The sequence below is a fragment of the Oncorhynchus mykiss genome, chromosome 21 (genome assembly GCF_013265735.2).
Source record: "Oncorhynchus mykiss isolate Arlee chromosome 21, USDA_OmykA_1.1, whole genome shotgun sequence".
Classification (NCBI taxonomy): domain Eukaryota; kingdom Metazoa; phylum Chordata; class Actinopteri; order Salmoniformes; family Salmonidae; genus Oncorhynchus; species Oncorhynchus mykiss.
Genome location: NC_048585.1, coordinates 13203232 through 13219000, shown reverse-complemented (window position 1 = coordinate 13219000; position 15769 = coordinate 13203232). Strand labels below are relative to the sequence as shown.

General features: G+C 49.3%; 1 protein-coding gene across 15 annotated transcripts in view; it reads left to right on the top strand.

The window, feature by feature from the left end:
- Positions 1-15769, top strand: part of LOC110500961 (neuron navigator 3) — a 508233-nt gene that overhangs the window by 389900 nt on the left and 102564 nt on the right. For all 15 annotated transcript variants that reach the window (XM_036956987.1, XM_036956988.1, XM_036956980.1 and 12 more), the window contains one exon: positions 5391-5533. In XM_036956987.1, the coding sequence (XP_036812882.1) occupies positions 5391-5533 (143 nt within the window). The remainder of the gene's footprint in view (positions 1-5390; positions 5534-15769) is intronic.

The following is a 15769-nucleotide window of genomic DNA, read 5'->3' as shown; positions in this document are numbered from 1 at the left end:
GATCGGAGTGTGTTTCCTTGGATCTGGGCATGTTTCCTTGGATCGGGGCGTGTTTCCTTGTATCGGGGAGCGTTTCCTTGGACTGGGGGCGTGTTTCCTTGGATCGGGGCGCGCTCCCTTGGATCGGGGCGCGTTCCCTTGGATCGGGGCGCGTTTCCTTGGATCGGGGCGCGTTCCCTTGGATCGGGGCGCGATTCCATTGATCGGGGCGAGGTTCCCTTGGATCGGGGCGCGTTTCCTTGGATCGGGGTGCGTTCCCTTGGATCGGGGCATGTTTCCTTGGATCAGGGTGTGTTTCCTTGAATTGGGGCGTGTTTCCTTGGATCGGGGCGTGTTTCCTTGGATCGGGGCGTGTTTCCTTGGATCGGGGCGTGTTCCCTTGGATCGGGGCGTGTTTCCTTGGATCAGGGCGTTTTCCCTTGGATCAGGGCGCGTTCCCTGGGATTGGGACGTGTTTCCTTGGATCGGGGCATGTTTCCTTGGATCGGGGCGCGTTCCCTTGGATCGGGGCGTGTTTCCTTGGATCAGGGTGTGTTCCCTTGGATCGGGGCGTGTTTCCTTGGATCGGGATGCGTTTTTCTTGGATCGGGGCGTGTTTCCTTGGATCGGGGTGTGTTTTCCCCTGGATCAGGGTGTGTTCCCTTGGATCAGGGTGTGTTCCCTTGGATCGGGGCGTGTTCCCTTGGATCGGGGCGTGTTTCCTTGGATCGGGATGCGTTTTTCTTGGATCGGGGCGTGTTTCCTTGGATCGGGGTGTGTTCCCTTGGATCAGGGTGTGTTCCCTTGGATCAGGGTGTGTTCCCTTGGATCGGGGCGTGTTTCCTTGGATCGGGGCGCGTTTTTTTTGGATCGGGGCGCGTTCCCTTGGATCGGGGCGTGTTTCCTTGGATCGGGGCGTGTTTCCTTGGATCGGGGGGTGTTTCCTCCTCTGCCGATGCATGAAAATCTCACTAACACTTGAATTAAAATGAATACCTTATATTATTATCCCCAAATGGAAACTCTATCGATTGGATAAAATGGCTGAGATTTCACAACAAAAGTAGTTGGGCAGAGTTACTTTTCCCCTGACCCAGTGCAATGCTCAGCCATTCATCTCCCTGTTGGCCTCCTCCCTTCCTCATTACCTTGGCTAATGAAACTGGGCCTGTCTCATCAGGCCAACCACACCAGGACTGATTGGGTTTCTTAGCTAACCCTGACTACAGCCATAGCCGGATAGAGATTATAGTGTGTGTGTGTGTGTCTCTGTCTGTGTGTGTGTGTGTGTCTCTGTCTGTGTGTGTAGGGGGGGCGGGGGGGTTGGTGACAGACTGCACTGTTTTGGGGGCCAGGATCAGCACTCTCTGGGCCTTCCAGGGGGCTGGCGTGATACAGCTTGGAGCCAGCGGAAGTCATAAAATGGCAGACGATACGAGCCCACCGGGACTCACCACACCCGACCTGGAGAACACACGGCCTGTGTGAGTCGTCCTGGACCTCTAATGAAATGAAATGGACTGGATAGATTTTTCCTGTTTCAGATTGATACGTGAAAATAAAAACTAGTGGTCACGTGACCTGCTCCCATAACTTGAAACTAACTACATCGTTGATGAAGAGTGCACGTTTTCTTCCATGAATTCTCACTGGGAAGGGGTCAGGGTAGAAATGTGCCAAATGATATCATTCACTGAAAGTATTGTACATAAAGACATTAGCCCTCTAGTTTCAGTTTGTGGCCATAAAATGTACCTTTGATTTACTGTGGAGGATAACCATTGGGCATGAACAGTTGTTTTATTGTGAGGTACTAGCCTACACCCCCAGGGTGATTTTAAAGTCAACAACATTATTCAGGAAATACAGTCAATGTGAGTTCCCAGCACAATGGTAGCCTCACACGTTTGTGAAAGCTCCTGTGTTTGATTGGCTGAAGGACTTAGTTCTGTTGCTACCTTGGCAGTTTTATATCTGAGGATATTGTGCCTTGAAAAAGAAACTCAAGCAACTCTCCAAATATTACTCCACAATGCATTTAATGGATCTCCAACCACTAAACACATTGTGGGGCAAACAGGAATGCCAGTGTGCTGGAGTTTATTTCTCTACTATTAAAGTGTTTCCTCTGTGCTCCTAGAGCTGTGTAAAATGTTTCCTCTGTGCTCCTAGAGCTGTGTAAAATGTTCCCTCTGTGCTCCTAGAGCTGTGTAAAATGTTTCTATGCTCCTAGAGTTGTGTAAAGTGTGCAAACAAGCCTCTTCAATTGATTTTGAGCTTAAAATCCCTACTCCACTCTCTCAGTAAACCTGCTTACCTGGGTCCTATTCACTAGGAACCAAGCAGAATCAATAAGACAAATGGGGAGGGACTACCTGAACTTGTTCAATAAGAAACTCTTGTTTTTCATTGGAAAATGTTTTCTGTTGCAAAGCATTTTGTTTCATTTTGCTATAGTGAGTCACTAATGGTACACCCCTGGTGTGTTGACAGTGTTTCGGCATCTCACCCTCAACTAACGGCACTTTAAAAAATAAATTGACATTTAAATTCAGCGTGTTCGCAGCAGGGGGCGGTGTTTGACCGCTTGTCCGCAGCCTAAAGCACCTGTCTGTGATGCTGATAGAAGCGATTCCAGGGAAGCTTTGGTAATTGTCCTGAATATACAGCGACAGATGTGCTGACTTGCTAAGAAACCTGTTATTCAATTTGACTGACTCCCCTGAGCTTCCTGCCAGAAGCAAACACACACATTTTGTTTTACACATACTGTGTCTGTTTCATACTGATAATACTCATTATCTTTCGTATAGGTATGTACTGTCAAACACATACACACAGACACACACACGCTCTCTCTCACTAATATAGATAATGGGCTGAGCAGATGGCAGGGTCTTCTGTTCAAGTGGGCGCTCTCGCTCCATCTCCTCTCTCTCTCTCTGCCCCCCCCATCCCTCCTGCCTGGTTATATTTGACATTACACACATGCACTCATGAAGTCATGCTTATTCAGCTCACGCGTCTCCAGGTGCCCCTCTCAGCCTGGGTGGGTGGGTCGGTGGTTGCGTGTGTTTGTACATGTGTGTACTGGGGGGGGGGGGGGTTGTTTTGCAGTGAGCACAGAGACACCCTGTCAGTTTGAAGCCGTTTCCTCTAGCCCTGTCTGACAGGGAGAATAATGTGTCTGGCCACCCCTCTCCCTCTTCTCCGTCTTAAAAATAGAACTGAGTGCTGGAGACCCCGGCTGCATCCCAAATGGCACTGGTCAGAAATAGGATGCCATTTGGAACACAGATAGCCAGGAGGGACATCAGATACATCTTCGTTAGCCCCGTCCCGGAAATGAAGGATTATATCTTAGTTGAACGTTATTATTTCTGATCATGATGCATTGGTGGCAGGATGTGGTGAAATATGTATTGACAGGGTGATGAAAGTGTATCATTACCAAGTGGATGGAGCTTCTAGCATATCTACATCACCTGGTTTTTCATTTTACCATCTGTCCGTTTTCCAACCCAATGATGTCTAGAAACACCCAGACTCCTCAGTCACTGGACCAAGACATTGTAGGGTGCCGTTTGGGACACAGACGTTGAGTAATGCATTGATCCTTGGGTTGAAGACTGGAGTTAAGAGACTCCTACGTCACAACAGAAGGAGTTGGTGTTACTCTGGTTCCATCAATCGTTACATGACGTATGGATTGACTCCGTCGGGACCAGTCTATTGTCTGCGTTGTGAGTTGGCTTTTTACTCTGAAACAGAAACCAGAAGGTACACGGTTACTCGTCACAGTATGATTTCTGACACCACAATTTTAGCCGCGAACGAACGTGTGTTTTATTGTCTGTTTGACACACACAGTCATGTTTACTATCGAACAGATGACTGTCTCCTCTGTGGTTTAAATTCAGTAGGAGAGAGAGAGAGGTAGCATCTCGAATGACACCCTAGTCCCTATAGAGTACACTACTTTTGACCAGAGCCCTACTGTAAGTAGTGCACTATATAGGGAATAGGTTGTCATTTGGGACTTAAGAGTCGTTTCCCTAGATGCATTACCACAGGGCCAAGATGTTAATTCTCTGGTTGTGTTGTTTTGACCCTTAGCCATTACTTCACATTGCCATCTAGTCCCTCAAGCTTCCTCAGTCTGCTTCTGTGACAGGTTTATGCGCTGTTGTTAAGTCTCTTTGTCCAGGGATACGATGCCTAATTAAACTCCCATACTCCCCTTTAATTGCCAAGCTTTTAGGAGTGTCAGTTTTAAAGGGCCAGACATAAATGATGTGGATTGGATAGTGGGGTAGTTTAGATGATGGAATTCCCATGGGGAAATGGGCTTAGCATCTTTCATGAAACAACACAGAGCAGTTCATATTGTTCACCAGGTCTCTCTTTCTCTCTCATTCTTTATTTCTCTTTCTCTCTCTCTCTCTGAAAGCAGATACATTTTTTTCTGTATCACTCTAAAGAGGCCTGGAGGTTGTCCTGTGTGTTTAGGGCATGAATGAAGGTTTTGTGTGTTTTGCGGACCGGTAATCAAAACTGTATGAACTTCATATAGATATGTTGTAATGGTCATGTGATTAGATCATTTTCTTTGAGATGTGATCATGTTTTTCCAGGACAAAGGCAGATTTGTATAGATTTCACTTCCTCGTAAAGGTCAACGAGTCCATCTGCAAAGTTGGTCGTCAGCAACATATTTTCCAGGTCAATTATCTCACTGATAAAACATCCAAATCAAAGTGAAAGTTCCCAGACTCATGATGACCATTAATGTATTACTGCCCGAGGCAGTTACCTCGCCAGATGCATTGAAGTGTCCAGCTTGACTCAAGGACTGTGGGTGCATTCCGTGCGTGTTACACTGAGCCTTTGAGCCATGCTGATTGGTTAATCTCAGTGTTTAACCAATCAGGAGGTTGTTTGGTTGCAGTACTGAGAAGACCTTGCTCTGTCAGTGTCAGTGTAGTGGACTGTGAGATCCGTTAGCATGCTTTAACGAGTCTCTAATGGAATAGTGAGCCTATGGCCTCTCCCCCCTCTGGGACTCATGACTGCGCTCCAGCTGTGGCATCAGAAGTAAACATCCACATTTATCCACAGATGCTGAAGTGTGTATTCTCTTGTGTGTTTCCCTGAGAATACATGTGGTCCTTTCAGCACAACACTAGCTCTCTGTGTGTGTGTGTGTGTGTGTGTGTGTGTGTGTGTGTGTGTGTGTGTGTGTGTGCTCGCGCTTACATCTGTGTATCCGTGTGTGGGCTCTTATGCATGTCCCAGACAGAACATAATGGTCCTTTCAGCACAACACAAACACACTACCTGGCTAGACATGTATTTTTGTTGCTCTGTGACTGTTCACGCTTTCTCCTCACCCGCTGTGTTTTCGTCTGCAGGTTGCCAGGGCCGACCAGGGTGTCCGCTGCAGGCAGCGGGGCCCCCAAGGGCCAAGGATCCTCCAACCTCAACAGGAGGAGTCAGAGCTTTAACAGCATCGATAAGAGCAAGCCTCTCCAGTATGCTAGTGGCAATGACAGAGGTAGGTGAACCTAGAATCAGGTAGAAGCAGGCCTGAGCCATATGAGCCGAGCCAAACCAAACTGTTCTAATCTAGCCTGGTTACACGGTTGCTGGCACCTTGATGAAAAAGACACAATGTAAAACCAGCGCAGTTTGATTAGGATCGGAACATTAGTGTGAAAATGGGGATATGGCCGTGTCTAAACTCACCTTCCATAAGGTTGAAACAGGATAAGGAAAACCTCTAGTGTCTTAGAATTCATTATCTTACCCCCTGCGTTTCTACAGCTGTTTTCCTCAGGGTCTGTCAGTAGCATTCAGCATTTATATTTTTGAGCGCATGGTCCACAACATGCACTAGGTGGCGCCACTGATAAACACAGTGGACTGGACAGAGCAGCACCCGCCAGCACACTCCACATTAACCAGTCTGCTGAATCAGATCAGCAGTGTAGTTGACTAGAGTTGTAGGGTATTCCTTTAGGGAGAAGACAAGACAGTGCATTTCACAGCATGGCGAGTGGTAGTGGTTAGACTGCAGAGCTGTGGGGCTGAATCACACCACGCTCCACCAAGCATAATAACCTGCCATGATGACAGATTTTGTCACACATTCACTTTCCTTATTTTATTATTGTCATATTACTTTTATCCGAAAGTAAGTGGATGAAATTATTTGTCTGTGTTCCGAATGGTAGCCTGTTCCCTATATAGTGCACTACTTTTGACCAGGGCCCTATGGGCTTGGGGAAAAATAGGCTTCAACAAGGCTCTTTTTTTCTTAACGACCCCCTACCTAGTGGTTCTTTAAGCTTACATCATGTTCGTAGATATTGAATATTTGTCTCTCAGTATTTTTCAATGATCGTACAGTGTTGGTAACATTCCCTTTACATTCACGTCTCCCTTCATCCCTCGGTCACTATCACAGAGTAATGGTCGTCAATGGAGTAACGGTCGTCGGTAGAGTAACGGTCATCGGTAGAGTAACGGTCGTCGGTAGAGTAACGGTCGTCTTTAGAGTAACGGTCGTCGGTAGAGTAACGGTCGTCAGTAGAGTAACAGTCGTCGGTAGAGTAACGGTCATTGGTAGAGTAACGGTCGTCGGTAGAGTAATGGTCGTCAATGGAGTAATGGTCGTCGGTAGAGTAATGGTCGTCGGTAGAGTTACGGTCATCAGTAGAGTTACGATCATCGGTAGAGTAACGGTCGTCGGTAGAGTAACGGTCGTCGGTAGAGTTATGGTCATCGGTAGTGTAACGGTCGTCGGTAGAGTAACGGTCGTCGGTAGAGTAACGGTCGTCTTCAGAGTAACGGTCATCGGTAGAGTAACGGTCGTCGGTAGAGTAATGGTCGTCAATGGAGTAATGGTCGTCGGTAGAGTAATGGTCGTCGGTAGAGTTACGGTCATCGGTAGAGTTACGGTCATCGGTAGAGTAACGGTCGTCGGTAGAGTTATGATTGTCAATGGAGTAATGGTCGTCGGTAGAGTAACGGTCGTTGGTAGAGTTATGGTTGTCAATGCAGTAATGGTCGTCGGTAGAGTAACGGTCGTCGGTAGAGTAACGGTCGTCGGTAGAGTTATGATTGTCAATGGAGTATTGGTCGTCGGTAGAGTAACGGTCGTCGGTAGAGTAACGGTCGTCGGTAGAGTAACGGTCGTTGGTAGAGTAACGGTCGTCTGTAGAGTTATGGTCGTCAATGGAGTAATGGTCGTCGGTAGAGTTATGGTCGTCGGTAGAGTAACGGTCGTCTGTAGAGTTATGGTCGTCAATGGAGTAATGGTCGTCGGTAGAGTAACGGTCGTCGGTAGAGTAACGGTCGTCGGTAGAGTAACGGTCGTCGGCAGAGTTATGGTCGTCGGTAGAGTTACGGTCGTCGGTAGAGTAACGGTCGTCGGTAGAGTAACGGTCGTCGGTAGAGTAATGGTCGTCGGTAGAGTTACGGTCGTCGGTAGAGTAACGGTCGTCGGTAGAGTTATGGTCGTCGGTAGAGTAACGGTCGTTACGGTCGTCGGTGGAGTTACGGTCGTCGGTAGAGTTACGGTCGTTACGGTCATCGGTGGAGTTACGGTCGTTGGTGGAGTTATGGTCATTGGTGAAGTTATGGTCGTTACGGTCGTCGGTAGAGTTACGGTCGTCGGTAGAGTTACGGTCGTCGGTAGAGTAACGGTTGTTACGGTCGTCGGTGGAGTTATGGTCGTTGGTGAAGTTATGGTCGTTATGGTCGTCGGTAGAGTTACGGTCGTTGGTAGTGTTACGGTCAGCGGTAGAGTTACGGTCGTCGGTAGAGTTACGGTCGTCGGTAGAATTACGGTCGTCGGTGGAGTTACGGTCGTCGGGAGAGTTACGGTCGTCGGTAGAATTACGGTCGTCGGTGGAGTTATGGTCGTTACGGTCGTCGGTGGAGTTACGGTCGTCAGTAGAGTAACGGTCGTCGGTAGAGTTATGGGTGTCGGGAGAGTTATGGTCGTCGGCAGAGTTATGGTCGTTACGGTCGTCGGTAGAGTAACGGTCGTCGGTAGAGTTATGGTCGTCGGTAGAGTAACGGTCGTTACGGTCGTCGGTGGAGTTACGGTCGTCGGTAGAGTTACGGTCATTACGGTCATCGGTGGAGTTACGGTCGTTGGTGGAGTTATGGTCATTGGTGAAGTTATGGTCGTTACGGTCGTCGGTAGAGTTACGGTCGTCGGTAGAGTTACGGTCGTCGGTAGAGTAACGGTTGTTACGGTCGTCGGTGGAGTTATGGTCGTTGGTGAAGTTATGGTCGTTATGGTCGTCGGTAGAGTTACGGTCGTTGGTAGTGTTACGGTCAGCGGTAGAGTTACGGTCGTCGGTAGAGTTACGGTCGTCGGTAGAGTTACGGTCGTCGGTAGAATTACGGTCGTCGGTGGAGTTACGGTCGTCGGGAGAGTTACGGTCGTCGGTAGAATTACGGTCGTCGGTGGAGTTATGGTCGTTACGGTCGTCGGTGGAGTTACGGTCGTCAGTAGAGTAACGGTCGTCGGTAGAGTTATGGGTGTCGGGAGAGTTATGGTCGTCGGCAGAGTTATGGTCGTTAAGGTCGTCGGTAGAGTTATGGTCGTTACGGTCGTCAGTAGAGTTATGGTCGTCGGCAGAGTTATGGTCGTTACGGTCGTCGGTAGAGTTACGGTCGTCGGTAGAGTTACGGTCGTCGGTGGAGTTGCGGTCGTCGGTGGAGTTGCGGCCGTCGGTGAAGTTACGGTCGTCGGTAGAGTTACGGTCGTCAGTAGAGTTATGGTCGTCGGTAGAGTTATGGTCGTCGGTAGAGTTATGGTCGTCGGTAGAGTTACGGTCGTCAGTAGAGTTATGGTCGTCGGTAGAGTTATGGTCGTCGGTAGAGTTATGGTCGTCGGTAGAGTTATGGTCATCTGTAGAGTTATGGTCGTCGGTAGAGTTACGGTCGTCAGTAGAGTTATGGTCGTCGGTAGAGTTATGGTCGTCTGTAGATAAAACACCAAGAAGGGATACTGTATATCAGTCCATAAAACAGTGGGAGACGAGAAATGGGGGATGGAGAAAATGCGGCGTTAAGAGTGTCAGTTCAGGGCCAGTCAAAGGGAGAGCAGGAGGGCTGTCCTCTTTTTCCTCATGCATCTCCATTATCTCTCTCTCTCTCTCTCTCTCTCTCTCTCTCTCTCTCTCATATATATATATATATATATTCCTCTGTTAACAGAGAACAACAGTCTACCAACCATGAACAAACCCCGGTCACCGACCCTGTTTATTTTGGCCAGAGCCAGCCCACTAGATTTACACAAGTGCCTTCACTGTCCCCTGTGTCCCATTTGCCCAGACCTGTTGTCACAGTGTCTGTCACCCAAATTGCACCCTATTCCCTTTATAGTTAACTACTTTTTAGCACGGCCCATAGAACTCTAGTCAAAAGTAGTGCACTATATATTGAATAGGATGCCATTTGGGACACATGAATCCCCCATCCAGAAAGGGAGTGAAGGTTTTTCTGTTTCCTCAGTACCCCCTTGCCACCGTTTAAACCATTACTCACACCCTACATTACCACCTAAACAGAGCTAATGTCTCCCCTGGTGGGAACAGTCAACTCCATGGTCCTTCTTTCTTGGTGTTTGTGTCGTTTGTCTCCCCTCTCTCTCACTACCCACTGGCAGTATGTTGTCTGTCTCCCCTCCCTCTCACTGGCAGTATATTGTCTGTCTCCCCTCTCTCTCACTACCCACTGGCAGTATGTTGTCTGTCTCCCCTCCCTCTCACTGGCAGTATGTTGTCTGTCTCCCCTCCCTCTCACTGGCAGTGTATTGTCTGTCTCCCCTCTCTCTCACTAGTCACTGGCAGTATGTTGTCTGTCTGTCTCCCCTCCCTCTCACTGGCAGTATGTTGTCTGTCTCCCCTCCCTCTCACTGGCAGTGTATTGTCTGTCTCCCCTCTCTCTCACTAGTCACTGGCAGTATGTTGTCTGTCTGTCTCCCCTCCCTCTCACTGGCAGTATGTTGTCTGTCTCCCCTCCCTCTCACTGGCAGTATGTTGTCTATCTCCCCTCTCTCTCACTACCCACGGGCAGTATGTTGTCTGTCTCCCCTCCCTCTCACTGGCAGTATGTTGTCTGTCTCCCCTCTCTCTCACTGGCAGTATGTTGTCTATCTCCCCTCTCTCTCACTACTCACTGGCAGTATGTTGTCTATCTCCCCTCTCTCTCACTACTCACTGGCAGTATGTTGTCTGTCTCCCCTCCCTCTCACTGGCAGTATGTTGTCTGTCTCCCCTCCCTCTCACTGGCAGTATGTTGTCTGTCTCCCTTCCCTCTCACTGGCAGTATGTTGTCTGTCTCCCCTCCCTCTCACTGGCAGTATGTTGTCTGTCTCCCCTCTCTCTCACTACCCACGGGCAATATGTTGTCTGTCTCCCCTCCCTCTCACTGGCAGTATGTTGTCTGTCTCCCCTCTCTCTCACTACCCACTGGCAATATGTTGTCTGTCTCCCTTCCCTCTCACTGGCAGTATGTTGTCTGTCTCCCCTCCCTCTCACTGGCAGTATGTTGTCTGTCTCCCTTCCCTCTCACTGGCAGTATGTTGTCTGTCTCCCCTCCCTCCCACTGGCAGTATGTTGTCTGTCTCCCCTCTCTCTTACTACTCACTGGCAGTATGTTGTCTGTCTCCCCTCCCTCTCACTGGCAGTATGTTGTCTGTCTCCCCTCCCTCTCACTGGCAGTATGTTGTCTGTCTCCCCTCTCTCTCACTACCCACGGGCAATATGTTGTCTGTCTCCCCTCTCTCTTACTACTCACTGGCAGTATGTTGTCTGTCTCCCCTCTCTCTCACTACCCACGGGCAATATGTTGTCTGTCTCCCCTCTCTCTCACTACTCACTGGCAGTATGTTGTCTGTCTCCCTTCCCTCTCACTGGCAGTATGTTGTCTGTCTCCCTTCCCTCTCACTGGCAGTATGTTGTCTGTCTCCCCTCCCTCTCACTGGCAGTATGTTGTCTATCTCCCCTCCCTCTCACTACCCACTGGCAGGCAGTATGTTGTCTATCTCCCCTCTCTCTCACTACTCACTGGCAGTATGACCCGGGGGAGCTAATTGCATGGTGTACATGAAGAGGCAGTCTGCTTTTTGTCTATCAGTCACTAGTCCAGTGTTAAACTCAGGAGTCATGTCCATGCTCATGAATCAGCCTGGTACTTAAGCATTTAATTTTGTACTTAATATTGCAATTCCAATCCTTAATCTTGATACAGGTCTGTTTTAATGTGTGTGATCCAGAATGTTTTTGTGTATATCTATTGTTTTCTTTGTATGCAGCTCAACACATTTCCAATCTATTTTAATCAGCCTTGTGTAACATGGCCAGTCGCCAGTCGCTCTCCTCAACAATTTGCCAATGGGGGAGTTATGTCATTGGGAGTGAGAGTTTGACCCCAGCCTAAGGACTCAACTTTGGGCCCACTGTAAATAAGAGGCCTCCCCCTCATCCCTGCGAGGGTGGAGGCTTTAGATTTGGGGGTCAAATCAAAGAAATCAGAGAAATTTCAATGATGCAGCCAAACCTTTAGCAAAAGACAGGGAATTGAGAGTCTAGCCATGGCAGAAGAGCCTGTCTGAAGAGATCATGTAAAGAGCAAGACCTGCAGGCTAGTGCAGGCCAGCTCAGGGTGACAGGATCTGCATCCCAAATGACAGCCTATTCCCTATTAAGTGCACTATATAGGGAGTAGTGTGCCATTGGGGACAATTCCAGCTGTCCAAAGGGAGAGAAAATGAGGGCCGGCTCACAGATATAGGGACTTGGTGTTTATTACAAGAGGATTTACTCAGCTCACTGTGTGTGTGTGTGTGTGTGTGTGTGTGTGTGTGTGTGTGTGTGTGTGTGTGTGTGTGTGTGTGTGTGTGTGTGGGCACGGGGCGGCGTCTGTGTGTGTGGGGAGGGTTATGTGTGTGTGTGTGTGTTTGCGTGCCACACGATGGGTGTGTGAGCACTGAGCAGCAGACGTGTGAGGGTCCAGCGCCCAGCCAGCAGAAGTGACATTTCACTCTCAGCCGATGAAGTAAGCGGTTGTGAAAGAGTGTGTTGCTATGGTAACGCCAAGTCTCTACTTCTTCTCTGGGGCGTTGGTGGCGTCAGCCGATTGGTATGAAATGTCATCCTTCAGGCCCCTGTTATCTTTAAAGGCATGGTTAATTCGCTGGCCGCACATACTGAATCCCAAACACTTCGGCCATCATTCACAATCTTATCACAGTGTTGCCCGCGACTACGACAAAGAAATCAAATCAAGCGTGGCATTTCTGTTGCCCAACTTTCACGGCTGTTTCCATGGTGTGAGGGCAAGCTCTGTCACCCTATCACAAGAATGACTGGGCTTCTTAGATGTAAGGGTTAATTGAGATTCTTAAACGCTCACACACATACACACACACACACACACACACACACACACACACACACACACACAGGCTGGTCTTTAAAGAGATGACTTGGCGTGTGCCAGCTTACATGTTCCTCCCACAGACTGACACGTTTACAGGCGTCGTAAGGTTTTAAAGGCTGTGGCCCAGATCATAAGCTGATTAAGTGTTCTGAGGCCTCGCGTCGCGGCAGCTAAAGCCCTTCTCCTCGCCTCTGGGGAAAAGACTGCGCGGTTAGGGAGAATCACGGTTTCTCAGGCTGAGGCCTCGCGTCGCGGCAGCTAAAGCCCTTCTCCTCGCCTCTGGGGAAAAGACTGCGCGGTTAGGGAGAATCACGGTTTCTCAGGCTGAGGCCTCGCGTCGCGGCAGCTAAAGCCCTTCTCCTCGCCTCTGGGGAAAAGACTGCGCGGTTAGGGAGAATCACGGTTTCTCAGGCTGAGGCCTCGCGTCGTGGCAGCTAAAGCCCTTCTCCTCGCCTCTGGGGAAAAGACTACGCGGTTAGGGAGAATCACGGTTTCTCAGGCTGAGGCCTCGCGTCGTGGCAGCTAAAGCCCTTCTCCTCGCCTCTGGGGAAAAGACTGCGCGGTTAGGGAGAATCACGGTTTCTCAGGCTGAGGCTGCGTCCCTGGAAAGGCCACCAGTTCAGCTATATTGTTGTGCTTATGACTCAGTATAGATTGAATTCCACCATGCAGGTTTGAAAATAATGTGGTTCCATAAACCGTCTAGCATCCTTTGAGAAGTACTGTCGTCTATGGAGAGTAGAGCTGAATGAGGAGATGGAGAGGACAGGCAGTTCTATATTGTGAATGTGAATCCCAGCATGTCCCTGCTGTTTGACACTACAACAATAGAAGGCAAACATACACTACATGCTCAAAATGTATGTGGACATCTGCTCGTCAAACATCTCATTCCAAAATCATGGGCATTAGTATGGAGTTGGTCCCCCCTTTGCTGTTATAACAGCCCCCACTCTTCTGGACATGCTTTCCACTACATGTTGGAACATTGCTGCGGGGACTTGCTTCCATCATCAGATTTCCCTTCACTGGAACTAAGGGGCCTAGCCCAAACCATGAAAAACAGCTTGCTTGTAAACGTTTCCACTTCACAATAGCAGAACTTAGTTGACCGGGGGAGCTCTGGCAGGGCATAAATTTGACGAACTGACTTGACGGTGCCACATTGAAAGTCACTGAGCTCTTCAGTAAGGCCATTCTACTGTCAATGTTTGTCTATGGAGATTGCATGGCTGTGTTCTCGATTGTATACACCTGTCAGCAACGGGTGTGGCTGAAATAGCCGAATCCACAAATTTGAAGGGGTGTCCACATACTTTTGTACATACAGTATATTGTATAGTTCTTAAGGTTACAATGCATTTCCTATCACTAACTTCTCCCCTTGGTAGAAAGTAGCAGTAGAGTATTAATGTATCTCCATTGAAAGCACAGTGTAGGGGCTGGGAGGCGTCTGCTAAGGGATTGATGATGATCTGAACACCCACTAGAGAGGAGAAATGGGGGTCCTTCAGAAGGTCAGAGCCACTGCTGAGCGGCTAACGGGACCATCGGTTATCTCACGCTCCTGACGGAAGGGTGTGCGTGAGGCGGGGTTGTGTCTGTCTAGTGTAGCGCCGACACGTCATAGAGTATGTTTGTCTGTGTGTGTGTGTGTGTGTGTGTGTGTGTGTGTGTGCATTCTGAAACACCCCGGTTCATTTGAAAGCGAGTATACAGTTGTTTTATTAATGTATCAACCTATTCTTGCTTTCCAATGCCACACTAGTAAATGTTTTTATTTTCTGTTGGCATTAGACACCTGCCAAGTTACCAGGCAGCTTTTGCCCAGGGGGTGAATTGCCTGGCATCCCACTGTCACAAGGGGAAACGGTAACAGTTTTAGGTTTTGCAGAATCAATTGCTGAGTCAATTTTTTGCTTGAGCGCGCAGCAGGCTGCACTGCTGCACTAGGATCTCTGTTTGCAGTGGGAAAGATTTGGAGAGCGCACTGCCGATCTGCTCCGTTTCTTTTTTGTGCATCCTTACCAACCAATCCCCCCTGCAGCCTAGCAGAGAGAGCAAGACAAGCCTTTCCATGTCTGTCTCCTGTGGTGCAGAAAATGCCTGCTGACCCATCCAAACAACATCTCTCTCTCTTTCTCTCTCTCTCTTCTCTCCCCCTCTCTCTCACCCCTATTTCTCTCACCCCCCCTCTCTTTCCCCCTCTCTCCTTTTCTCCCCCTCTCTCCTTCTCTCCCCTTGTCTCTCTCTCCTCTCCCCTTGTCTCTCCCTCTCTCTCCTTCTTTCCCCCTCTCTCCTTCTCTCTCCCTCTCTCCCCCTCTCCCTCCTTCTCTCCCCTGCTCTCCTTCTCTCCCCCGCTCTCCTTCTCTCCCCCTCTCTCCCTCTCTCCCCCTCTCTCTCCTTCTCTCCCCCTCTCTCCTTCTCTCCCCCTCTCTCCTTCTCTCCCTCTCTCTCCCTCTCTCTTCTTCTCTCTCCTTCTCTCCCCCTCTCTCCTTCTCTCCCCCTCTCTCCTTCTCTCCCTCTCTCTCCTTCTCTCCCCCTCTCTCCTTCTCTCCTTCTCTCCTTCTTTCTCCTTCTCTCCCCATCTCTCTCCTTCTCTCCCTCTCTCTCTTGCTCTCCCCCTCTCTCCTTCTCTCCCCCTCTCTCATTCTCTCTCCTTCTCTACCCCTCTCTCCTTCTCTCTCCTTCTCTCACCCTCTCTCCTTCTCTCACCCTCTCTACTTCTCTCACCCTCTCTCCTTCTCTCCCCCTCTCTCCTTCTCTCACCCTCTCTCCTTCTCTCTCCTTCTCTCACCCTCTCTCCTTCTCTCACCCTCTCTCCTTCTCTCACCCTCTCTACTTCTCTCACCCTCTCTCCTTCTCTCCCCCTCTCTCCTTCTCTCCCTCTCTCTCCCTCTCTCTCCTTCTCTCCCCCTCTCTCCCTCTCTCCTTCTCTCCCCCTCTCTCCTTCTCTCCCCCTCTCTCCCTCTCTCCTTCTCTCCCCCTCTCTCCTTCTCTCTGCTTGTGCTCATGTAATAGAAGCGTGAATGTGACAGTGTAGTGGATCCTGGACCGGGTTCAACAACATTTTTGAGACACCAGTGTGACGCCAATGGAAAGCTCCCATGTGATGGACTACTCTGGTCATACCTGTCGTTGGGGAAGAACCTATGTGCTTTTATATCATATAGTGCTACTTTTGAGAGCGTTTCTACTGCAATGATGGTTCTTCTGTCAAAGTGCCAGAGGCAGTAGATCACAGGTGTCAGACTCATTTCACGGAGGGTCGAGTGTCTGCGGGTTTTCTCTCCTCCTTTGTATTTGATTGATGAATTAAGGTCAC